Consider the following 25738-nt stretch of genomic DNA (forward strand, 5'->3'; position numbering starts at 1 on the left):
TAGTAGGAAAACAGGAGCATAGATGCTACCTTCATTTTGTTCTTGAAGGTATAGGTGTCACTGTTCATGCCAGTGTCCCTTTTCAGTTTACACAGTACGATACATTCCTTGAAGAGAAAGACTTGTCTCTGATGCCCTCTAGAGGCCGTCTTAATTTCTGGAGATTCCTCCCACACTGTGAAGACTCCCTGGAGGGAAGAAGGCAAGTGAAGACCATGCGATGACCATATGTCAGCCTAACTCGGAATTAAATGAAAACATGGCAGTCTTCTGTAGTTACCTGTCGCACAGGCTCGCCCAGGGCAATTAGAGGAGCTGGGTAGTTCTCAATGAGGGACACTTGGTGCAGGTTGTCAGACCTCCAGGGCAGACAGGACACCGTAGAGAAGGCATCCTCTAACAGACAGCAGCTCTGACCACCTTTGGCTTTGTTCTTGATAAACTCCTGGCAAAAAAAAGTTTTTCATTTACATCTAGGCAATCAGCTGACAAATTTTCAAGAAGACACTGCAACGCGTGCAACAGCAGAACAAGCGTAGCTCGTTAAATATGTTTAGTTGAAATAAATATCCAAGATACAAATATTCCTGTTTCTCTACAATATTCCTGTTTGATTGTGAGGGGCACAATAAAGAATCAAACAAAAACATAGTTTAGTCTGTGGAATTCTACACAAATTTGTAAAAGAAACTGTATGCTGACCTTGAGTAAAGCCTGGTAAGTTTGAATCCTCTCCACTGGTCGCTGGAGGAAGGTAAGGACATCCATGACAGGTGCGTCAGGCTTACCAGATTCTCCTAACTCCTGAAGTGTAATGAGCAACATATTAAAGAAATAAAGAACATTAGATATGTGCAACAATGCTGCTACTCAGCAACTTAGTTTCCACAATATTCATGTTAAAGGTTTATGTTTAAATCCAAACAGATTTTGTCAATACTTTGAAATACTGCTGGGTAGCCTTGTCGTTGACGCAGGCTTCTGCTTGAGCTTGTCCCACCATGTAGTGAAGATACTTTTCAAAGTCCTCAGTGTGCTTGATCAGATGCATGGCCACATCATCGTCTGTGGCACAGCCTCTCAGACCAGGAAGGATGCACCTGAAGTGAGAGGCAGTGTCAGGAAAAAAAAAATCAAAATCAAGAAGTAAGGCTTGAGAAAAAATAGAATGAATTACATACAATATAGTAGAAGTGTGATACATTTCTTGTGTGTGTGTGTGTGTGTGTGTGTGTGTGTGTGGGTGTGGGTGTGTGTGTGTGTGTTACCTCTCATGCAGAAAGACAATGTCCTTGATATTCCTGAAAATGATCTCTCTCTGGTTGAGGATGTTAATGGGGACGTGGCAACTAGAGTCCAGATAATTTAGCTGGTGACAGGTGAACATCTTCATCTCCTTTACAAACTCCTCCTCTCCGTCAATCAGGCCTTGGATCAGTTGGCTAAAGAAAGAAGGACTTTCATTCAGACTGGACATGGCTCAGCAGTATTAGTTTTTTGCAGTTTTCCTCTGAAATTTGCAATTAGAACAAACTCAGTCTCCATTATCATAAAATATCCAAATGTAATTGTCCAAATACATGTAACCAATAATAATAATGCATTTCAATAAAATTTCAATAAAATTCTAAATCTAATCCTAAATCCTAATAAAAAATAAAGTGCCTGGTGACGTTCCTCCCAATATTTTTTTTTATGTCATCATATAATTGCAGAATAACAGACCTCATAGCCCTCCGATATTCTTCTCCTGTAGACCCTATTCCATCAAGATCCTCTTGAGGTGCTCTCATTTGTGGGAAGGTTTCCTGTTCGAAACAACAGTCGTGTATTTATTATCTTAAGTCTTATCTTAAGCAAACCTAAATGGTTAATGTAACATGTTTATTCAGCATTGGAGAAAAAACATCCGGATCTATACATCCTACCTTTCTCTTCTTTTCCAGGTAGGCTGGACACACCCATCCCTGTCGAGCAGGATTGGTTTTGGTGGGTTTGGTCCTCACCAGCCATCTGTCAGGATGAACAGAATCCAGGACCTCTACAAACTGGCCCTCCTTCAGAATGAAACTGTTCTTATTTCCACTGTTAGGACTGCAGTCGGCTCGAGCCACATACATTTCAAATGTCTGAGGGGGACAAAAATTACATAATTTATGGCTTAAAAAAATTAAATGTGTAATATTACTTTGTCAGATTTGGACTTTATCGAATCACATTTGTTACATTAATATTTATAGAGCAGACAGAATAAGTCCATAAACACACTATATACATCCATGATAGAGCAAAATACACAAAAAGTACCTCTCTGCTATCCTCTTCCCCTTCTGACTCTGATCCAGATACCGTACTCGCTAAGGGTGTGTGGGCACGATGGTGCTTTGGAGATGGTGTCCTCATTCTGCCTTCATGAGCTCCTACAGATTATAGAGGAAGACAGCTCTGGTATTACCTGACAGGAAAGTAGAGAACTAGTAGTGGAAAGTTGAAAAACAACAATGAACAAAATCAACATAGCTTACCTTTGACCTTTAATAGTTTCTTAGGAGGTTGTGGAGCAGCTATCTCTTCTTTATTGTCCTTCGCGGATACTTGTGGTTTTGGTACTTCCCTGTGACAATATAAAAATATATTTTGGGTATTTTCAAGAGCACAAAAGACCAATTTTGCACTCAAATTCAGATAAACAAATCTTTTCTTCTGCACTCTGACCTTGAAACAGCAGGAAGAGTTTCAACAGGTTCCATTATATCCAGAGCCGTGTCATAATCAGAGGGACTTGACACTGTTGAAAGCACAAAATCATATGCACTATACTGTAAATATATGACCAAGCAAATCCATATGTTTTGTCATCACACTCGGTATATAAGTGAGTTACTCACTGGAGCTGGCAGCAATGAGTGATGATCGTCTCCTCTCTTCCAGAGTCATCTGTGCAGCCAGCTCCGTCAGGTTGTAGGCCTCCCACAGAGAGACGCTCACACTTTCTACATAGTTTTCAGCATCTGTAGCTGAAGTGGGTATCTGTGCTTGAGTCTGAGGAAGACTCAGAGTCTGTGTTTTGGCCTGGACCTCAGACCTTGGTGGGGCAAGTTGCAGAGGAGTTATGGCTGCAAGGGGTGGGTGCACAGGCTTCTGGGCTGTCGGAGCAGCCTGCTGAGGCTGTACTACCGTTACGTTTCCATTGTAGGAGGTCACACCAAACTTATTCACCACCTCACAGGTATAGATTCCACCGTCACTGGTGGTAAGGTTTTTGATCACCAGTGTGCACACGCCCTTCTCTGTTGTCTCAGTACGGCAGCGCTGGTCATTAGTGATTTGTTGGCCATTTTTCAGCCAGCGCACTGTGCTGGGTTTTCCTTCTACGACACACACTAGAGTGACTGTACCATGAAGATCTGCAATCTGGTTCTTAAAAACCTCTTTAAAGACAGGTCGCATGTCTTTGCGGGTTTTGTAGCCTTTAAAGGCAGCCTGGATCTTGACTGCTGCCTCTTGCATTTGTGGTTCATCCTCAATGCTGATGTCAATCTCTAGTGGAAGACCAGAGGGTTGAGTTGACCCCTCATTACAAGAGCCAGTTGGATGGACCTTCCCTGGTATTTCCATCAAAGCCTCTGAGAAAGTTTCATCTTCAGAAATATACAGAAGGGGAACATCTTCTGTCATCTTCGTCTGTTTTTCTTCCTTCCTTCTCATTGGCTCGACTGCCAGTTTAATTTCCTGGTCAACTTCAGGTTCTTTTCTCATGGGTTTTACTGGTTGTTTGATCAGCTGTTTGGTGTTTGCATCTTTCTCTGCAGCTTTCACAGGCTGCCTTATTTTCTCAGCTATCTCACTGTCTGTTGTTACTGAATATTTCCTCTCAAGTCTGGGTTTCTCTTTATCCTCTTTTCCCACAGACCTTATTGACTGTTTTACTGGCTGATCATCCGTTGTTTTCACCACACCTCCTGTCAGCTCTTGTCCTTCTTGATCTGTCTCTGTATCCCGTGATAATTGTTTTTCCATTCTCCCCTTTGTTTTACCTTTTATCCTCACAGGTGGTTTTGGAGGGGTAAATTCTGCCTCTCTTTCTGAAGGTTTTTCTGGTTGTTCTACTGACAGCACTTGCTTTTTCCCCCTCTCTGCCTCTGTGGACACTTGTTGTCTCACATAGTCTCTCTGTTTATGGTCTTCCTCAGAGCCATTTACTGTAGTCTTTAATGCTTGGGGAATTAGCTCCTCAGGTTCTCTTAAAATATGCTTTATTGGTTGCTTCTCCTCCATTGTCTTTCCTTTAGATCTTACTGGTGGTTTTAAAGGTTCCTCTTCCATCATGTCTGCTGCATCTTCCTTTACTGTAGACTTTACATGTTCCTTTATTGTTTCTTTTCCACTTGACTTTTCTAGTGCTTCAACGGGCCATTTTTCATCCTCACTGTTCTTCCGCAGAAGCGTCCCAGGATGTTTCACCTTCTCCTGAATTTCACTTGTTTTCTCTGAGGGCTTTCCTGCTTGTTTTAATCTCTGTTGTTCAGCCACAGTGTCACCCAGAACCCTCTCCGATTGACTAACTTTAAGGTCAGCTTTAACCATTTCCTCCAAATTCCTTCCTTGTTGCTTCGCCAGGAAAACTTCATTTTCTGTTTCCATAGACCTCCCTGGCTCTTCGACCTTCCTGTCAATCCTGTCATCCTGCTCTAGTAATCTCACTGAGTTATCGGCTTTCTTGTAGCCCTCACTCTCCAGTTGTGTTATGTTCTGTACAACATCAAAGTCTTTCTCCACAGGCTTTACAGGCTGGGTTCCTTTTTGGTCTTTATTATTCTCTTTCATCATAGACTGCTTTAGGTGCAATACTGGCTCCTCATCTTTTTCTGAATTTGTAATAGATGCTTTCCTATGAGATCTCTTTTTGGGCTCTGGAGGAACAGGTTTGGCCTCTGGGAGGCCAGGCTTCTCACTCTCGGGACTAGGAGTTGTTTTAGAGACAGCACCCTTTACCCGAGGTAATATTGTGGGAGGCTCTGTGTTTGGTGGAGCAGATTGTAGTGCTAGGCAAAAGAATGAGAAAAAAAATGTTGAAAACTTATTTATGTGTGGTGGAAGTTGAAGAAAAAGAAAATGAATAAACTCATTGTGTTTCTTTAACTGTAACTCAGGAATCAAGATTCACCCACCTTTCACTGCCACCGTTGCAAAGGTCTGTGCACTTCCTACTTGACATGTGTAGCTGCCACTATCCTCAGATTTGAGCTCCTTGATGTGCAGCTGGTGGAGGCAGCCATCTTGTTTTATCTCATACTTCCTGTTTGCTCTCAGTGGAAGCTTATTCTTCTTCCATTGCACTGACACTCCAGGCTTAGACAGCTCACAGGACAGGGAGGCTGCGTCTCCCTCCTCGGCCTCCACATTTTTTAGTTCTTTCTTGAAGAATGGAATGAGCTCTAGGTAGGTGGGGCAGAACACAGCAAAAACATTATTTGAGACACTGATTTAGCTTACATACTGTATGTGCCTGATAGGTAGAGTGTGCTACAATGGAAAATACAGTGAGTTCATACAACCATACAAGTATCTGAAAAAGTATAACCTCTATCAGTGAGAATTTGAGAGTAATACAACAAAATTTCCCATGTATACACCCACAACAACCATACGCACACACACCTTTCACTGTCACAGTTGCAGTGGTCTCTGCACTTCCTGCTTGACATGTGTAGCAGCCACTGTCCTCAGGATTGAGCTCCTTAATGTGCAGCTGGAGGAGGCAGCCATCTTGTTTCATCTCATTCTTCCTGCTGGCTCTCAGTAACAGTCTGTTCTTCTTCCATTGCACTGACAGCCCAGGTTTAGACACCTCACAGCACAGGGAAGCTGATCCTCCCTCCTCAGCGTCCATACTTTGTAAGTCCTTCTTGAAGAATGGGGGGAGCTCTGTGAAACAATGTCATAAAGAAGAGGAAAATGTCTTTACCAAAAGAGAAATGGTGCCCAAGACATTAGCAGATGTGTCTACCTGCATGTCCTTTAATTGCTTTGTTACAACTTATAATAAGTCTCAGAAAGTTCAGTCAACTCAAGACAGTACTTAGCTGACAATAACATTACTTTTCTGTGGCTTGAGTGTGTGAAATAGTAAAGTTTGCTTTGCACATTGCCAAATTCACACACCTTTCACTGTCACAGATGCAGTGGTCTCTGCACTTCCTGCTTGACATGTGTAGCTCCCACTGTCCTCAGGTTTAAGCTCCCTGATGTAGAGCTGGAGGAAGCAGCCATCTTGTTTCATTTCATACTTCTTGTTGGCTCTCAGTGGCAGCTTGTTCTTCCTCCAGTGAACCGACACTCCTGGCTTAGACAGCTCACAGTGCAGGGAGGCTGCACCTCCCTCCTCAGCCTCCACATTTTGCAATTCCTTGTGGAAGAATGGAGCAAGCTCTAGGTAGGTGGTACAGAGCAGACAAAAACATTATTTAAGACGCCAGATAAATTCTCAAATAAGATCTGAAAATATATTCAGTTTTCATGCATTGATTTTGCTTGCTACTCAGGAAAATTTTTATATGTTCCAAACAGTTCAAACTATCACATTTAAGTAGTTTTAAATTTTGAAAAAGGATACCCTCCTATCATCAAGAACTTAAGAGGTGGAATACTAAAAACTTTCAGTGAACACACCACAACAGCAACAAAGCACCTTTCACTGTCAAAGTTGCAGTGGTCTCTGCACTTCCTGTTTGACAAGTGTAGCTGCCACTGTCCTCAAGTTTGAGCTCCTTAATGTGCAGCTGGAGGGAGCAGCCATCTTGCTTCATTTCGTACTTCCTGCTGGCTCTCAGTGGCAGTCTGTTCTTCTTCCACTGAACTGGCACCCCAGGTTTAGACACCTCACAGAACAGAGAGGCTGTAGCTCCCTCCTCACCCTCTATACCTTGTAATTCTTTGTTGAAGAATGGAGCAACTTCTGCGAAAACAGATATGGATTGGAAAATATTTTAAAAAAATTATACCTCCTAAGTGAAATTGGACAATAAAAAGCCTGAGATGTAATTGTTAAAGACTTTTGATCAACTTACAATGAACACTCAGTTTTGTTACGTGGTTAAAAGCATACAGAGCAAACACTACATTGTTCACTGGCAAATTCACACACCTTTCACTGTCACAGTTGCAGTGGTCTCTGCACTTGCTGCTTGACATGTGTAGCTGCCACTATCCTCAGGTTTGAGCTCCGTGATGTGCAATTGGAGGAGGCAGCCATCTTGTTTTATCTCATACTTCCTGTTTGCTCTCAGTGGAAGCTTATTCTTCTTCCATTGCACCGACACTCCAGGCTTAGACAGCTCACAGGACAGGGAGGCTGCACCTCCCTCCTCAGCCTCCACACGTCTTAATTCTTTCTTGAAGAATGGAGCGAGCTCTGGGAAAGTGGGCAAGAAAAACAACATTATGGATCTATAATGTAAAGGGAACAATGCTTGAAACCTCATCAGGACAGCATTTGTAATAACTTTTTATATATTTTTTAAGACTACCTATAGGTGGGTTAACATAATGACTACCGGGGAGATCAGAGAGAACATGGAAGGTTTGTACAATAAAGTGCATGAAGCTGTAACACTAAAATGTTCTGATACAGTCAGAATGATCCAAATTCACACACCTTTCACTGTCACAGTTGCAGTGGTCTCTGCACTTCCTGACTGACATGTGTAGCTGCCACTGTCCTCAAGTTTGAGCTCCTTGATGTGGAGCTGGAGGAAGCAGCCGTCCTGCTGCATCTCATACTTCCTGCTGGCTCTCAGTTGCAGTCTGTTCTTCTTCCATTGCACTGACAGCCCAGGTTTAGACAGCTCACAGGACACGGAGACTGAACCTCCCTCCTCAGCCTCCACATTGTGCAATTCTTGTTTGAAAAATGGCAGGAGCTCTGGGAAATGTCAAGTGTTTAGGGAGTAACTGAGTGGGATGTTTTAGCATAACAGAAATAGCATTTTAGACATTCTCAAAATCAGGCTAAATAAGGTGCTGTAAAAAAAATATTAGTGATAGACACATGATTTTTACTGTTGTTTGAAGTTTAGATTAGATTAACAATTTGCTGACATTGCAAAAATTTATCACGTTTCCAAATTCACACACCTTTCACTGTCACAGTTGCAGTGGTCTCTGCACTTCCTGCTTCACATGTGTAGCTGCCACTGTCCTCAAGTTTGAGCTCCTTGATGTGCAGCTGGAGGAGGCAGCCATCCTGCTTCATCTCATATTTCCTGCTGGGTCTTAGAGGCAGCTTATTCCTCTTCCATTGCACTGACAGCCCAGGTTTGGACACCTCACAGCACAGGGAAGCTGAGCCTCCCTCTTCTTCCTTCACATTCTGCAGTTCCTCTTTGAAAAATGGTGGGAGCTCTGGGAAAGATAAGAGGGTTGGAGTGGCCAAATAAGTAGTATACATCATGTTAATGTTTTTATAGTCTACTTATGTGAGTAGTGTTTGGTCCAAATAATATCAAATTATTCTGATCGTCAATAAGTTTAGATTATCATAAGAACCATTTCTATGATTCAGATGTTACTGACACTGTCACATTTGCCATGTAAATCTCCAAATTCACACACCTTTCACTGTCACAGTTGCAGTGGTCTCTGCACCTCCTGATTGACATGTGTAGCAGCCACTGTCCTCAGGTCTGAGCTCCTTGATGTCGAGCTGAAGGAAGCAGCCGTCCTGCTTCATCTCATACTTCCTGCTTTCTCTGAGTGGCAGTCTGTTCTTCTTCCACTGAACTGATTCTCCAGGTTTAGACAGCTCACAAGAGAGGGAGGCTGAACCTCCCTCTTCAGCCTCCATGCGTCTTAATTGTTTCTTGAAGTATGGAGGGAGCTCTGGAAAAAAAGGGTTGAGCGGGAGAAAAATTAAACATCTTTATGTTTGAGTTGACACCACAAAAAGGCAGAATGGTCATTTGTTATCTTACTATTTTAGCATAAGGGTACATGCAGTATTTGCATTTCAGGCAGGTGCAGACAATCATAGGAAAGTAACTGAAAGTTACCGTACTGACACTAGTATGTGGGCTGTGTACTGACACCAAAATGTACAGTGATAAAGTTACATTTGGGAACATCTGGGTGGGAACTGCTATGTTGGAAAATGTAAAGAGTTCAGAAAGTCCACTCCCTGCTTTGCACATATCCAACTTCACACACCTTTCACTGTCACAGTTGCAGTGGTCTCTGCACTTCCTGCTTGACATGTGTAGCTGCCACTGTCCTCAAGTTTGAGCTCCTTGATGTGCAGCTGGAGGAGGCAGCCGTCCTGCTTCATCTCATATTTCCTGCTGGCTCTTAGCGGCAGTCTGTTCTTCTTCCATTGAATTGGCACTCCAAGTTTAGACAGCTCACAGTAAAGAGAGGCCAAACCTCCCTCCTCAACTTCCGTATTCTGCAATTCTTCCTGGAAGAATGGAGGGAGCTCTAGGAATAAGAGTTGGAGACATTTGGAGATATAAGAACATTTCATAGTATAATTTGACAAATCTAATCAATGTTCAAAGAAAGCAGGTACAACAATTAGCATTCCAAGGGAAGACGGAAGGTAACAAGTTAAATTTTACAGTATCTGCATCTTGTTAATCAGAAATGAAACATCAATCACCTAAAAGCAACAATATTTGCATTTTTACCTGTTACAGTAAGTTTGGCACTGCTTTGCACATCTCCTGTATCACAGGAGTATATGCCAGTATCCAGGGGATCCACATCATGGACAAGCAGCAAGTTGACTTTTCCCTCCTTACGCAACTCATATTTATCACCATTGCAGAGGGGAATATGGTTGCGTGTCCAGGTAACCGGTGAGGTATAGTCGGAGATTGTGCAGGACAAAGTGGCCGTCTCTCCCTCCGTAAGCACAACGTCTTCAGGCTTTTCCTCAAATAAAACTGGAATTTGAAATCACATGCCAATTTATGATAAAAATAACATAAAATAAAGGAGATACACTATGTTTGTAACAAATGCAGCATCAAGATTGTACTTGATAAGTGTTGGGTTTGTCGTTCATTATGTAACAACTGACGGTAAGCTGTGGAAGCTGGTATCAATACCAAATATCTTTCTACCCTATATCTCTTATGTTTCTGCTCACCTTTGGGCTTAGGGACCACTAGCAGACATGCAGAGGTCCTCTCATCCCCAATCACAAATGCCACGGTGCCCGTCTCCTCAGGTGTTGTCATGGTGAGGACCAGTCGGTGCCGGCGACCCTGGCACGTCATTTGGTTCATCTCGTTCCTTTGCAGCGGGCTGGAACCGAGCCACCAGACACCTTCACTCACGTCCGAGTGGCTCAGCTCACACACAAACGCTGCGTCCTCTCCCGCCGTCACCGTTAAGTCTTGCAGCTCTGTAACAATCCGCACACGCTCTGTGGAGGAGGAAGGAGCTAGATACAGCTGGCTTTTTAGAGATTGAATCTGATATATGTACATGAACTTAGCTGAGAACGGCCTGTCGGTTATTTTCATGACACATTTCTTTGAAAGTAAATGAATTAGCCAAATGTATCAGTACATGATGGATGAAATTCCACTGTAGTATCCACATACCCCTCACTGTCAGCTTGGCAGTGGTCTTCTTGCCTCTGGTGCTACAGCAGTACTCGCCAGCATCCTCCAGAAGTAATTTCTTGATCTCCAGAGAGTGTGTGGGGCCTTTTTTCTTTAAAATGCACCGTCCTCCTTCTTCTACCACAATGTTGTCCTTCTTCCAAGTAACAGGGACATTAGCACTGGTAACTTCACAAGACAGCAGCACAGGTTTCCCCTCCATTACCACTTGGTTCTCCAGTTCCTTCTCAAAGAACACACCTGCTGCCGCTGATAAGAGACAGACAGGAGATAATGTGTTACAAAAAGTGGAATTTTAAGTATCATAGAAACAATGGAATCATCTGCTTATTGAAGAAACAAGATGTGATCTAATTAATCAGTGGTTATGATCAGGGTTTGGCGAATGTTGAGTAAATGCAATTAAGTCAGACAACTCATGTGGAACTGGTCTGAATACAAAGTCTATATTTAGCCTGAGGAGTCATAGAGAACCAGAACCATGGGTTAACAGTGGCTTGGTGTGAGAAACAAAAAACGCAAGCATGTCAAATACCTCTCACGTTCACTTCAGCCATTGTCCTCTGCCCTCCAAAGACACAGCTGTACTCTCCGACATCCTCTGGCTGGATGTTTTTGATGTGCATCTCTGCTACCTTCCCTCTCAGCATCATCTGATACCTCCCTCCATGATAGAGCTGGTCCTCTGACTTCCACCACTGCACAGGCACCCCAGCCCTGGATAGTTCACAGCGAAGGGTCACGATGCCTCCTTCAGGGGCCTCCTGGTTCTTCAGACCCATTTTAAAGGTGAGGGGAATAGCTGTGAGTTTGGGGTGAAAAATCAAAGTTCACGTTGTGTTTTGAGAGCAGATACAAAAGGCAATTTTTATACAGTGAAAACCGGTATAAGAGACATACATAAATCAATAATAAAAGAGAGATCAAGAGAATTCCCACTGCTTGGGTAGGGTGGTATTTTTTACTATTTTACTTTAAAGACAATATTGTCCTACTTTTACTCCTTTTTAAATTCAAATACATAATTTTAAAATCTGCATAATCACAAATCAAAATTTCTGTCAAAATTGCCAGAAATTCTAAAAAGAATGAAAAAAACACACAAACATGCTTGTATTTACAGTCTTCCCTTACATGTAATGGTGACGTTGGCTGTGGTCTTGGTATCACCATAGATACAGCTGTAGACACCACTGTCCTCCAGCTGTGCGTTTTTGACGGTCAGCTCCATGACACTGTTTCGGTTTTTAATCTGGTACTTGAAATTATTCTTCAGAAGCTCTTCTCCTTTCCTCCACTCCACAGCAAGGCCAGGCTTAGATAACTCACAGCTCAATGTCAGGCTGTTCTCCTCCTCCACCTGCAGGTTCCTTAACTTCGTCTTGAACGTGATGGGAGGAGCTGCAAGGGGATGTTTTGAGAATGCCCAGTTAATTCATAGGAGTTATTATTAATTATGAATCATGGTTTCGGTGTAAGATCACTGTCATACCCTTGACGCTGAGCTCAGCAGTTGATTGGCTGTCTTTGGTCTTGCAGGTGTATTTCCCAGCATCGCTCTCCTCCACATTGTTGATGATCAGTTTTGTGAGACGTCCCTCTTGTTTCATCTCATATTTGTATCCTGGTTTGAGGATGACCCTGCCTTTCCTCCAGTCCACTGGAGCTCCAGATTTGGAGAGCTCACAGCAGAAAACTCCACTCTCCCCTTCTTTCACCTCCAAAGTCTCAACCTCTTGTTTAAATGTTACAGGGAGCTCTGAGAAAAAAACAACAACATTAAGCAGATTTCTTAATAGATCTGCCGTGTTTACATCATATGGAATACCAAGCCTATATCACTGTGGTTAAGACAAAAAATCAGTACATCAACACTGTCATTCCGTTATTTTTCATCTGTGTCAGGTGTAGTGAAGCATACCTCTTATTTTGATGTCAGCTGAGGTCACAACAGTGCCAGCAAAACAACAGTACTCCGCAGTGTCTGTTAGAGTTAAATTTTTAATCAGCATCTCGGCAACCCTGCCCTCTTGCTTCATCTGATATTTTTCTCCCTCTATCAGAAGTTGAGCATCTCTCCTCCACTCCACTGGGACTCCTGGCTTAGAAAGCTCGCAGCGCAGCGTCACACTGCCCTCCTCCACAGCTTCCTGGTTCTTCAGCTTCTGCTTGAAGGTGACCGGGATCGCTGAGGAGTGATACATCAGACAGACATTGAAAAGTGCAGTATAAAACGTGAAAATTACCAAAGTATGTTTTGTTACATAGTGATAGCGTAGAACGCCTCTAACCAGTGATGATGATGGTGGCAGTAGTTTTTATGTCTTCACAAACACAGCTGTATGTGCCACTGTCCTCAGGCTGGCTTTTCCTGATGAGGAGCTCCAGTGTGGAGCCGTTCTGCTTCATCTGGTATTTCTCTCCGCTGGTCAACCCATTGTCTCCTTTCTTCCACTGCACGGGAGTGTCAGGTTTGGAGAGCTCACAGCAGAGAGTCACCACATTGCCCTCCTGCACCTGAATATTTTTCAGTTCTTGAAGGAATTTGATGGGCCGTTCTGGAGAGGTCCACAAGACAAGCATTTAAAATGATTTAAAACATGTCGACAAATATCTGTTTTGCCACTCTCTGTTCCTGGCGGATAAGTCAAAGTTACAGTAAATTACACGTAGTTCATGAAAGTTTTCACAATTTCCTCTTTTTCCATTGACACATTTTACATCTCACATTTTGTATGTGCAGCATCACAGCTGTTTTCTTTGGAGTTAAAGCAAAAAGAACTGTAATGTTAGCAGCAAAAAAAAAAAAGAAAAAAAAGAAAACCAGAGACAGAGAAATGCAAAAGCTATCAAGAAAGAGGTGACAACAGAAACCATACTGTAATAGGAAAGATATCACCAAAATGAAAACAACAGCCAAAGACAACTTTCAGAGAACTTTGTGTTTCATATTAGTCTTCAAAATTCTTAAATAATGAGCTGAACTGTACTTCAATTGTGCTAACACAATACCAACTTGTTATATCACCCTGCTGTACTGATATATTCCATATTTCAGAGTCAAATCCTATTCAGTGTATACTATATAGATATACAGTATATATACTGTATATATACACTGTATACTGTACTATAAATATGGACATTTATATAACAAGATGTGGCCCAGAAATTCCTTCAGTATCTCCACATTATCCATTTTGCATTCAGTTCTTGTTGTTGTTTTACTCTTTACTTTTACCATTAATTTAAAACCAGCTACATTTACATGTACCACATTTATATTTTACTTTTTTGACATACTGTCAGGTCATGACGTCCTTGAGTACTTGCAAAAGCATTAAAGCAACAAAATGCACCCTGCTGTGTTGGATGCAGTGCTCACCATTCACCATGATCCTAGCTGTTGTCCTCTCTTCTCCACATATACAGGTATAATCTCCAGTGTCATCCAGAGTGAGGTCCACAATCTTCATCTCCACCTGGAGGTCCTTCTTCCTCATCTGGTACCTGTCTCCATTCTTCAGCAGCTCACCTCCTCTCCTCCACTCCACCGATGGGGCAGGTTTGGTGAGCTCACAGCGCAGAACCACACTGTTCTCCTCCATCACTTCCTGGTTAACTAGCGGCAGCTTGAAACTTGGCGGTAAAGCTGTCAACAATTGAGAATGAGAAAAAATGTTTAAGTACTTGTACAACAAATGTGAAAACCTCCTGAAAAGCTTAAAGAAGTAAATATTACAGCTCGAATGACCACATTAGAGATTAGCCAATAAACCCCAAATGAGGGTTTTTCACATGGTACAGCTAACACAAGGATGCAATCTAGAGGGAAATGAGAATGGATGGAGAACGAGTACACAAAATGACCCCTCTATATTCCCCCTGCTTCAAAATAACTAGGGATGGTAACATGGTAACAACAGTCAACATAACAATGAACAGAATAAATACTCCACTGACATGTTGCAGCAGTGATGTAAGCAACATGGCAGGTATACTTACAAGACAAGTCATGCTCATAATCAAACTATTATATTTACATTGAACAGTGGACACTGATGACGGATTATAATACAATCCATTATAGATTATATAATAATAATGGATTAAATTATATTCAGTTATCAGTGATTAGTTAAATCAAATGTAATATTACTTACATGAAAAACACTAATGCTACATGAAATACTAATGCTACAGTTTAGTTGCGGATCAAAATTCAAACTATTGTCTAAACATCCCATACGACATGAGCCATAGTCTGGCTGTCTGAGGCTGTCAAGATGGATGACTAGATGAGCAAAAATAGACTCTCCATTAAGGTTTAGTGAGACTACAGTACAGAATGGAGGTCACACAGTGCTAGCACCCACTGGGTCTATTTTGTTTTTATTGTACTATTTTGAAGCTGACCTCTTTGACATCTGCGCTCGGGTGATTCTGTTGAATACATTAGGAAAATTTACAAAAGGAGAAAGAAAAATGTTTTACAAGATCAGGAATCAAAAGTTTGAGAGAGAATTTCTGACAAGAACCTGTCTCACCTTGTACGGTGAGTTCAGCAGTTGATTGGCTGTCTTTAGTCTTGCAGGAGTATTTCCCAGCATCGCTCTCCTCTAAGTTGTTGATGACCAGTTTAGTGAGACGTCCCTCCTGCTTCATCTCATATTTCTCTCCAGGCTTCAGGATGACTCTGCCTTTCCTCCACTCCACTGGAGCTGCAGGTTTGGAGAGCTCACAGCAGAAAACTCCACTCTCCCCTTCTATCGCCACCAGGCGTTGGATCTCTCGTTTGAATGTCACAGGAAGTGCTGTTGCAGACACAAAAGAAATTACTTTATTCACCCTGCCCTCTCTGCTTACTCCAGGAATGAAGGAATTATAACTCAAATTCTATGAGCCCAGGCAGAGCCCTCTTCAAGACTCTTTGGATTTTCCTACTGAGTCCTTGGATTTTGTTTTTGCAATATGAGGAGCAGACACTTAAATATTTATTCTGCTGTTCCTTGTGGAAATAATAAGCCGTGCATTTTGGCACCATGGATATGTGATTTTGACTTTACATTATAGTAAATTTATGCATATTTTTATTGTTATATTATCTAATGAGATTAAGAATTACTAGACATTTTGAGAACACTGTTCAAAACCAACACCTGAAAAACTGTTCTGTAACTACGCAGTTGCCTTTGGAGTGATGATAAGGGTAACATTTAAAAAATATCTATTTAAAAAATTCATATCTTTGTGGCAATCGACTAATGTGGTTGGTTCTCGTTGGTCTTTTCATGCTGCAAACTTACGTTTCACTTTGATTTCAGCTGTGGTTTTCTCATCTCCTGTGATGCAGCTGTACTTCCCTGCATCTTCTGGTTGGACACTGAGGATGGTCATCAGAGCTGTCTTTCCTTCTACTTTCATCTGATACTTTCCTTGAGATAGCTCCTCAGAGAGCTCCTGGCCCTCTCTCTGCCACTGCAATGGGACTCCCTTCTTTGACAACTCACAGCGTAACGTCACACTGTTCCCTTCTTCGGTCTCCTGGCTCTTCAGGCTCACTTTAAATGTGGCAGGAACCGCTGTTTAACCAAACACAGATGCTGTTTATACATGTAAAGCAGAATAACGGCAATACTACTGATACAAGTGAACAAGTACGCAGCAGATTGCGATCACCACACACATCACACACATTGAGCTTACCAATAACTTTAACAGTGGCCTTTGTCTTCTGCTCTCTACACACACAGGTGTATACACCACTGTCTTCAGGCACAGTATCTCTGATGGTCAGCTCCAGAGCAGAGGCCCTCTGCTTAATCTGGTACTTCTCTCCGTTCTCCAGAAGATCTCCTGAGAGCCTCCACTCCACTGGGACTCCAGGCTTAGAGATCTCACAATACAATGTGATGTTGTGTCCTTCCTCGACTTGGAGGTTCTTCAGCTTTTGCTTGAAGGTGATGGGAAGAGCTACAAGACGACATTAAAGTAATATGATGGAAAGGAATAGAATCATTTCAGCCCTTTAAATCAAGTAACTGTATGCATATAATTTTTCTTTGGAATTACAGTTCTCTTTCAATCAATCTAAGGAAAACAAACTTTAAGTAAACAGATAAAAATAATCTAAAAAACCTAAAAAAAATAATGTAAACGATTAACACCTACCATTCACAGTCAGAGTTGCAGTGGTCTCTATATTTCCACAGATGCATGTGTAGATATTGCTGTCCTCAGGTGTCACATCAAAGATCCTCAATTCAATCAGCAAGTCTCTCTGCCGAATGTGATATTTCTCTCCATTCCCGATGAGTTCATCCCCCCTCTTCCTCCACTCCACAGTATGACCAGGTTTAGACAGCTCACAGCGTAAAGTCGCTGTGTTGCCCTCCTCAATCTGCACATTCCTCAGCTTCTGCTTGAAGGTGACCGGGAGGGCTGGGGAGACATGGATGAACATACATTTAGATGAATAATTATTTAGAATTATAAACTTTATTTGTTAAAATTTAAAACTCATCAATCAGTCTATTGATAAATTACTTCCTACCAGTGATTTTGACAGTGGCAGATGTCATCTGATCAGCACACACACAGCTGTAGATCCCACTGTCCTGAGGCACAGGCTTCCATATCAGAAGCTCCAATGTGGTTTCCCATTTCCTTATCTGGTACTTGACCCCATTCTTCAGCAGCTCATCTCCTTTCCTCCATTCGACTGGTATTCCAGGTTTGGACAGCTCACAGCGCAATATGACATTGTTGCCCTCCTCTGCTTGCATGTTCTTCAGTTGTTGTATGAATGAAATAGGAATAGCTGGAAAAAACAATATCATTCCAAGTGAGTTTCACCTTATGTCAAAAATCTGCACTATCCCTTTAAACACAATGTCAATAAAGTTGTCAGTCACAAAAAATACTTAATTGACTTTCAGTGTAACAGTGTAACAGATTAAGCCCTCTGAGAAAAACGTGTTATGTAGTGCTTCACCACTGAAACCAGCCATTTAAATAATGATTTTATTAAACTGAACATGAAATTGAACCAAAAGTTTTGAGTAGGATTTGCTAAAATGTGATGACAGATGAATTAAATGGGTCTTACCATGTACTTTGATGCTTGCTGTTGTGCGGTGATCTCGGCACTGACAGGTATATTCCCCTGAGTCCTCCGGCTTCACGCCTTTGATGGTTAGAGAGTTGATTGTCTTCTTCTGTTTCATCACGTACTTGTCTCCAGGCCTGATACTCTCGAAACCTTTCCTCCAGTGGAACTGGACCCCAGGCAAAGAGTACTCACAGGTCAGGGTTACAGTCTCTCCCTCTTTGGCCTCCACAGTTTTCAGAGGCTGAGTGAACTCTGCTGGGATGGCTAAAAAAGAGAGAACACCATTACTCATATTTTTTTTCAGAAACCTTTGTCATTCAGTGCTAGTCCACAGCAATGAAAGTCCTTTAACAATAGACTTTCAGATTTCTATTCATACCTTTGACAGTTACAACAGCCCTAGTTGTAACAGATCCAGCGCTGCACTCGTACACCCCAGCATCACTGTTGCAGACCTCCCGGATCGTGAGTCGAGCCTCACAGCCGGAACGACTGGCAAAATATCTGGAGGAGCTCCACATCAGGCAGCCATCTTTGTACCAGAGGATGTGACATGGCTTGGAGGTCACACAGGACAAAACCAAACCACCTCCTTCAATAGCCTCACAGTCCTCCAGTGCTTTAATGATGGTGGGGCGCCTCTCTGGGAACAGAAAGAGATGAAACCAAATCAAGGCCAAAAGAAATGTGACATAAAAGCACAGATTACAACTCTGATCAAAGACTCACCTCTGACCAGTAATGAAGCGTACGATCTTTTGTCCCCTGCTGAAAATGAAATGGTGCCAGTGTCTTTGCGGGCAAGCTGCTTAAATGTGAGGGTGTGGTAGCCTCCGGGTACCATCTGAATCTCATTGAGCTCATTGGTGTACAGCAGAGTCTCATCCAGGTACCACCTGACCCCGATGTAGTCACTGGGACAGATTCGACATCTGAATGTGACCGTGTCACCTTCTAGACACTCAACATCCTCTAGTTCATCCAGGATCAACACCTTCTGGCCTAAATCAAACATGGAAGACATTGAAAAGTCAAAAAACCAATCCACATCACATTGAGTAGGTACTTAAAGCCTCAACCAACATCCTTAATATTTTACTGAGTATTATACTCAATAATGATAAAACCTGCATTATTTTTAGACTAGCATTTATAACCATGTTAAGGATATTGTGCTGACAATTATCAATTTGTCGTTATGTTGGCAGTTCTGTTAGTATTGTTAGTATATAACATGTATCAACTGCATCAATATTCACTTTGTAAATTAATTCATCACTCAGTTAATAATATATCCCAGAATTTCTACCACTGAGCTGACAATTGATGTAAAGATCTGTCCTGGTGTCACCCACAGCTACCACTTGGCCCCAGCTGACTTTAGATGAACACAACTAAACCACAGTGATGCAGTGCCCAGTGTTCCCTTGCCCTATGGTCTCACCCTGCACGGTCAGCTGTGCTCGGCTCTGCATGGTACCGACATCACATGTGTAAACATCCGTGTCTGACTTCTCCAGGCAGGTGATGGTCAGGGACAGCACCACACCCTTCTGCCTGATGACGTACTTCCTACCAGACCTCAGGTCCATCATTCCTTTCAGCCATTTCACACGCTTGGCTGGCCGTCTGGTCTCACACTCCAGGGTCACTTTACCCTTTTCCTCTGCTCGTGTCTCCCTCAGCTCCCTTGCAAATGTGTGCTGGAGTTCTGAGAGGTATAGTGAAGTTCAGAAAATTGAGTCAACCTTCACACTGAGTACAGCAGTTACCGACCTACATTGTAAAATGGGACATCGGAGAGCAGCACTGGTTTGCACAACAGTGCAGTAAGGAACACTACATTGCATTGTTATCGGATAACATTTATTTTGAATACTCTCACCTACCTCTGATCTCCAGCTTGGCACGAGAGGCAACACCTTCGGCCTCACAGGAGTACTCCCCAGAGTCTCTAATGGTGGTATTCTTGATCACCAGCCGCGCCAAGTTCTTCTCCACACTCATCTCATATTTAGGGCTCTGTCTGATTAGATGGCCATTTTTCAGCCAATGGATGGTGGCCTCTGGTTTGGTGATTTCACAGCTCAGCTCAGCGTCCTCGCCTGGCACTGCCTTTACGTTCAGCAGGTCCCTGAAGATGTGCACCGGTTTCTCTAAAGTAGGGGGAAAGCGTTCACTCACATTCAGGCATTTTTTGTATAAATGCATCTACAGAGTTGCTCTTTTCAAAATAAAATGCAGAGACATGTATCCTCACATATACAAACTTAACTAAAATTGCTGATAATTCTATCTGACACAGCCAGGTATTCACCTTTTACAAAAAGCATGGTCCTACAGCTGAGGTCGTTAATTGTGAAGACCACGTCTCCAGCGTCAGTAAGTAAGGCATCTTTGATGGTCATCTTATACTTGCGGCCATTGTTGATAACCTGGACACGGTTGTCAGCGGCCACCACCTGGCCATTGATCGACCAGAAAGGCTCATCATCAAGATCGTGAGAGAGGAGACACTCAAAGGTGCAGCTTTCACCCTCCAGAACTGAGGTTGTCTTTATACGTTGAAAAATTGTGATGTGTAAATCTGTAGATAAATATAACAACACAGTAGCTCTATTACAGTAAATATATCTTATCAGTGGAACTTATATTTAACTGTACCACCTGTGTACCAGATCTCGAAGCTGCAGAGAGAGAAACACTTGACACCACAGAGTCATTTAACATCTTTGTAACAAAACGGCATCCAAGTGTCATCTGAGGTTACAGCTTAACAGACATCTTTATGTATGCAGAACACTTGATTTTTCAAGGAATAAAGCTCTTCCCAAATAACCAGCAACATATTTCCTCCTCCTCACCATGAACTGTAACTTTAGCCTTGGAATGGCTGGTGCCCAGGTCACAGGTGTACTGTCCAGCGTCATCCTTGCTCAGTGAATGGACAATCAGCGCCATGGACTTCCCAAACTGGAGTATTTCATGTTTATCATCAGCTGTCAGGACCATACCATCCTTTCTCCAAACAGGGGTGACCATCTCTTTGGAAATTTCACACTGCAGGCAGACCTCCCCTTGCTCTTCGCCTACTGCATCCTCCAGAGACCTCAGGAACACTGCTGGGCGCTCTGGAGACAAAGAGCAGCATCATTTCATTAACGGTGTTCACATGTTTCTCAGAAATTAACAAAAAAAAAAGAAAAAACCTCTCATGCACTTCAGTTATTGCTATGGCTGACCTTTGACCTTTAAGGTTGTAGTCTCAGAGAGAAGGCCTGCTTTGAATGTGACCCTGCTCTCCTGTGGCCGCAGCTTCTTGATTATGAGGCTGTGCATTGTGCCCATGTGCTGGATCCTGTTGATGGCGTTGGAATAGAGGCGGACATTGTTGAGAATCCACTCCACGTTGGCGACCACATAGTTGAGCTCACATGAGAAAGTGGCGACTCCATCCTCCTCAATTTCCACCGGCTCAAGGTGTTTGACCAACTTAAGTGTTCGTACTACAAAACAAAGACACAAGTGATTATATAAAGAAATTAACTGAACTAACGTAAAGAAAGCAGTATGATAAAAATCTGAATATATTGAACAGTACCATATAGCACCTTATAACCCAGTTTTCCCAAATCATGTTTAACCTACCTTCTACCTTAACATGTGCTGTGCTCTGTGAACCTCCAGCCATGCAGCGGTACTGTCCTGAATCCATCGCTGTCAAGCCATGAATGGTCAGCCCTGCTCGTTTCCCCTCTCTTTTCATGCTGTACTTGTTCGAAGTCTTCAGAGCAGTTCGACCTTTAAACCACCGTACCACCCTGGGAGAAGGTGCAAACTGACAGCTCAGAGTCACAGAGCTGTTCTCCTTCGCCTCCACATTATCCAAGTGGTGAAGAACCTGAAGAGGTCGCTCTGCAGGGGAAAATATGTAAAGAGTGCTTAAAGAGACATTCCTAAAAATGTCCACATTCATTCACTTTACAGTACCTCTTAGCACTGATAAAACATTAAACAGGAAAGGTTCCCAGTCCCTTGTAGGGCAAAGACGCAGAGTAGGTACTTACAGTTCAATGCCTGTTTTCAGAAATGCTCTTTTGAGATGAAAATTCAGTCTGACAACAAAATTACTTCTTTTTGTATTACTATATTATTATAATTTAATTTCTTTCTCCATGTATGCTCCATCTTCCTGTGGCAGAGCTAGTAATTCCTAGCTACAGTATATGAATAAATAACAACAACTGCTGATAACTGCTAAGTCAGTGCAAAGATATGTGAAGGATGTGGTTGTGGTAGGCTAGACAAAATAATACTCTAAACACTATATGATATTTCATTTTCATTTTTTTAGATTAAGATTAAGAACATTTCGATACTCACCTTTCACAGTGAGCTGAGCGGTGGAGCGACTCTTTCCAGCTACAAAGAGCACAGGACCGGACATTGAGCTTTCAGTGGAGGTGAGACAGAGACTGTGGAGGGTGCCCTCCCTGTCGATGTTCACCGCTGCACATTGCTCCAGCACCTCACCGTTCAGGGTCCACTTCGGAGGCCTCCCTGACTTCAGGCTGGTCTCCACGTGGAACAGTGCTGGCTCTGGCTCCATCACCTCCACTGCGCTCATCCCCCGCACTATGCTGATAGCCTGCTCTGCATGTACAGCCATAATACACATTACCACCACTGACGCAACTCCTGCCTGTTAGCATTCAAATAACGTCTTCTGACTCTATAGTTTACACATGTGCATATGTGCATCAACTATTTGGTTAAGTATTGTAAAAGTGTAGCTACATGAATGCAAAGCATACGGTTGGCCATCAACTTGACATTGTGACTGCTATGAAAACAGGTATCTCACCCTCTACCAGGAGCTGACATGAGGTTTTGTCATCTCCTGCATCACAGGTGTAGGTGTCCTCATCTGAGGAGCAGACATTATCGATGGTCAGCTGCCTGTACACATCTTGGCTGATGACTTGGTACTTCGTACTAGGCAGGAGCTCCTTCCTGTTCTTGTACCACCTGACCTGTGCATTAGGCCGTGACACCTGGCACTCCAGTAGACCCCGGTGGTGATACATGGCTATCTTGACCTTCAGAGGACGCACAATTTGGACTGGGAGCTCTGAAGAGGAGAAGAAATAAGGACAGGCATCATTTCCTGCATAAATTCTTGTTATATTGTGATATGAACAGTCTGGTGGCTCACCTTGTACTGTGAGAGTTGCATAGGATGAGACACGCTCTGCAGTGAATCTGATCTCTCCAGCATGTTCTGGCCTGACTGACCTGAAGAGCAGGGTGTGAGTTTTACCTGCAATCAGATCAAAGCGAAATGTTTATTATCTTTATGTATTGTATTTACCCAGGTTTTTATTTATTTATTATATATTTACACCTAGGAACTCCCTATTACAACCACTATGCTCACTCAAACACAGCTTCTTTGCAAAGTTGAACGTAGGCCTACTATGACGCAAGCATTGGGGAGGATTTTATATCATTGGGCCGTTAGTTTCTCTAAAGACCATGTGGTTGATCACTTGCCCTGGTGTCTGATCTTGATGTTGTCCCCAGGTCGGATCCTGCAGTCATCTCTGTACCACCGACCATCCACATCCACCTGGTTGACCTCACACAGGAAGGTCACAGGTTGCCGCTCCATTGTGTCTACGTCCTCCAGCTCCTTCATTATATGGATGTCCCTAGCTGGCAGAAGATACCCAAACCATGCCCATAAACTTTTCAGCAAGTGTTTGAGTGTTGCTTGTTCATTTACTCTAATGTTGCGGTTCAAAACGACTGAAAGTGTTAACTGTTAAAACAAGTCTAGTCTACAGTGTTGGTGGATATGTGATACTGTATTTAGGTGCAGTGATGTTTTGAGCTGAATGCTTACATCATAATGCTAACATGCTCACAATGATAATCAATGTTTAGCAGCTATAATATCTACCATGTTCACCATCTTAGTTTAACATATTAGTATGCTAACATTTCTCAATTAGCACTAAGTGCAAAGTACAGCTGAGGGTGACGGGGATGTCATTAGTTATGCAGGTTCATACACTTAACTAGTGGACAGATTGAAATTCTGACCTGATGATGGTGCTAGATGACAAGTCAGGTGGATCAAAGCTATTACAATTCATTAGAATACATCGTCCGGAAACCATGAATGTCTATGCGAACTATTGAGAAATCAATCCAATAGCTGTGGATATATGTGGGTGGGTGGGTGCTCTGCCACTAGCCTTGTGACTTATTTACAGACTTATTTATTTGTTCATTTATAATTGTATACATTAATAAATCTTTTTAGAAGAAAAAAAGAATTACGTATTTTAGGTGTATTGGGCTGTATGTGGTATGATCCGACATACTTATGAGGCTGTCCCATCATTTAAATGTTTAGACCTTGGTCATGTCTTGACTTGACATTGGAAGTAGTTCATTCTATTGTGTTACCTTACCTCTAACACTGAGTCGACCTGCGGTCTGAATGCCATTAGCCTGAAAAGAGAACTGGCCAGCGTCTCCTAGAGCCACCCTGTTCAATATGAGGGAGTGTTTCTTCCCATGCATGCTGATGCGACAGTTGGGCTTAGACTTGAGTTGCATCCCATCCCTGGTCCACACACCCTCGATGTAGGCCAAGTTCAGGGTCACCTCAAAGGTGCAGCTCTCACACTCAGGCACCTCCACATCCTCCAGACCCCTCACCACCTGCAGCCGGTTCTCTGGCAAACAAACACACACACAATATCAGAGATCTGAAATCTTCTCACTCACACTGAAAGAACCACACTGAAAGGTACAGCTGTGTATTTGAGGAGCACTTACTTGCTGCCGCTATTATTCCTCCAGGTTTGTTGTCTCCCATGTCTCCTGCTCTTCTCTCAGTGTGATTTGGGAATCTTTGCTTTTTACCACAGAAATCACAGAAGGGCTAGAACTGCAATATGATTAAAAAAATACATATCAGGTAATGTCTCATAATCCATCTTACCACTATAATAAAGAATATTCTGTCCTACCATGAAGCTTTCACCAACTCATTCACAGCTCATTCACATTGACACTGACATTCAGCTTTTTTCAGGGAAACTCTGTAGATAGAGTTTAGTAAATAACCTGTTGCAATGTATACCCTGTATTTGTTATGAGTACAACTATGTTTCAAATGACAAACAAATTCTTCTCATGCTAATAATGATATAAATGATTACTTCCAAAAGGCCAATCAAAATGGATACAAATGACTACGCTCTCATATGGTTGATCCCGTGCCAGTCCTCCTCAGTAATGAAGAGCAAAGTAATCTCTGTCACCTCACTTGGCTGAGCTCAGCACCACCAATATAGACTCAGCTGTGATGCCTCCTCTATCACGCTGCATGCACTGAACTCAGAGAAAAGGGAAGTCTTAAAAAAAATAAGAGGGCAATGAGAACTGCCAATTACTAAACTGATCGATATGATTGAGATGATAAAACACTCTCTCATTATTTGCCAACTAAAATGATATTTCATAATGCATCACACAGTGACACTAAATTTGCAAAGAATTATCTAAACTACCTCTAGAGGCCTAATATGAGGTGATATCTTCTTCAAGATGCCATATAAATGATTAGATACTATGAAAATAAAAAAAAATACCTTGGTGATTGTGAAATACTGTATTTACCTATTAAGACTTTAACCTTTCATAAGACATTTCCTAATATAATTGTGCAATATAAGACTCAACTTATCAAAAACTTCCATTAACACTATGTTCAATAGTGACTTCCCTTTGGTGCTATTAAAGTATGCAAACAAGCCAAATAATAATAATAACAAATAATGAAGAGATACACTACCAAAATAAAACCAGAACATACCAGATCACTTGATGTACCCACTCTAGAAAGAAAATATCCTTGCATATTCTCTTGTTGCACCAATGCCCTTCACCTAAAAACAAGTGGATAAAACATCCACCATGGCAACCG

At 42.3% G+C, this 25738-nt stretch overlaps 1 protein-coding gene across 1 annotated transcript in view; it reads right to left on the reverse strand.

Moving 5' to 3' along the window:
- obscna (obscurin, cytoskeletal calmodulin and titin-interacting RhoGEF a) overlaps nucleotides 1–24363 on the reverse strand; it is a 38580-nt gene extending 14217 nt beyond the window's left edge. The window contains exons 1-47 of the mRNA XM_056378610.1: nucleotides 24216–24363; nucleotides 23290–23451; nucleotides 22952–23056; nucleotides 22601–22867; nucleotides 22120–22389; nucleotides 21385–21651; nucleotides 20979–21242; nucleotides 20601–20867; nucleotides 20054–20323; nucleotides 19626–19892; nucleotides 19181–19447; nucleotides 18466–18738; nucleotides 18116–18379; nucleotides 17734–18000; nucleotides 17179–17445; nucleotides 16797–17066; nucleotides 16332–16598; nucleotides 15932–16207; nucleotides 15173–15439; nucleotides 14011–14277; nucleotides 12956–13183; nucleotides 12547–12813; nucleotides 12118–12384; nucleotides 11760–12026; nucleotides 11161–11427; nucleotides 10605–10874; nucleotides 10145–10423; nucleotides 9205–9471; nucleotides 8614–8880; nucleotides 8137–8403; nucleotides 7658–7825; nucleotides 7148–7414; nucleotides 6692–6958; nucleotides 6166–6432; nucleotides 5662–5928; nucleotides 5172–5438; nucleotides 2889–5045; nucleotides 2716–2788; nucleotides 2526–2614; nucleotides 2308–2420; nucleotides 1929–2129; nucleotides 1726–1808; nucleotides 1269–1442; nucleotides 926–1100; nucleotides 703–804; nucleotides 281–445; nucleotides 30–188 (exon numbers count right to left, since the gene is read on the reverse strand). Coding sequence (XP_056234585.1) covers nucleotides 30–188; nucleotides 281–445; nucleotides 703–804; nucleotides 926–1100; nucleotides 1269–1442; nucleotides 1726–1808; nucleotides 1929–2129; nucleotides 2308–2420; nucleotides 2526–2614; nucleotides 2716–2788; nucleotides 2889–5045; nucleotides 5172–5438; nucleotides 5662–5928; nucleotides 6166–6432; nucleotides 6692–6958; nucleotides 7148–7414; nucleotides 7658–7825; nucleotides 8137–8403; nucleotides 8614–8880; nucleotides 9205–9471; nucleotides 10145–10423; nucleotides 10605–10874; nucleotides 11161–11427; nucleotides 11760–12026; nucleotides 12118–12384; nucleotides 12547–12813; nucleotides 12956–13183; nucleotides 14011–14277; nucleotides 15173–15439; nucleotides 15932–16207; nucleotides 16332–16598; nucleotides 16797–17066; nucleotides 17179–17445; nucleotides 17734–18000; nucleotides 18116–18379; nucleotides 18466–18738; nucleotides 19181–19447; nucleotides 19626–19892; nucleotides 20054–20323; nucleotides 20601–20867; nucleotides 20979–21242; nucleotides 21385–21651; nucleotides 22120–22389; nucleotides 22601–22867; nucleotides 22952–23056; nucleotides 23290–23451; nucleotides 24216–24363 — 12612 coding nt within the window. The remainder of the gene's footprint in view (nucleotides 1–29; nucleotides 189–280; nucleotides 446–702; nucleotides 805–925; nucleotides 1101–1268; nucleotides 1443–1725; nucleotides 1809–1928; nucleotides 2130–2307; nucleotides 2421–2525; nucleotides 2615–2715; nucleotides 2789–2888; nucleotides 5046–5171; nucleotides 5439–5661; nucleotides 5929–6165; nucleotides 6433–6691; nucleotides 6959–7147; nucleotides 7415–7657; nucleotides 7826–8136; nucleotides 8404–8613; nucleotides 8881–9204; nucleotides 9472–10144; nucleotides 10424–10604; nucleotides 10875–11160; nucleotides 11428–11759; nucleotides 12027–12117; nucleotides 12385–12546; nucleotides 12814–12955; nucleotides 13184–14010; nucleotides 14278–15172; nucleotides 15440–15931; nucleotides 16208–16331; nucleotides 16599–16796; nucleotides 17067–17178; nucleotides 17446–17733; nucleotides 18001–18115; nucleotides 18380–18465; nucleotides 18739–19180; nucleotides 19448–19625; nucleotides 19893–20053; nucleotides 20324–20600; nucleotides 20868–20978; nucleotides 21243–21384; nucleotides 21652–22119; nucleotides 22390–22600; nucleotides 22868–22951; nucleotides 23057–23289; nucleotides 23452–24215) is intronic.
- Nucleotides 24364–25738: the final 1375 nt, after the last annotated feature.

The sequence above is a fragment of the Seriola aureovittata genome, chromosome 6 (assembly GCF_021018895.1).
Source record: "Seriola aureovittata isolate HTS-2021-v1 ecotype China chromosome 6, ASM2101889v1, whole genome shotgun sequence".
Classification (NCBI taxonomy): Eukaryota; Metazoa; Chordata; class Actinopteri; order Carangiformes; family Carangidae; genus Seriola; species Seriola aureovittata.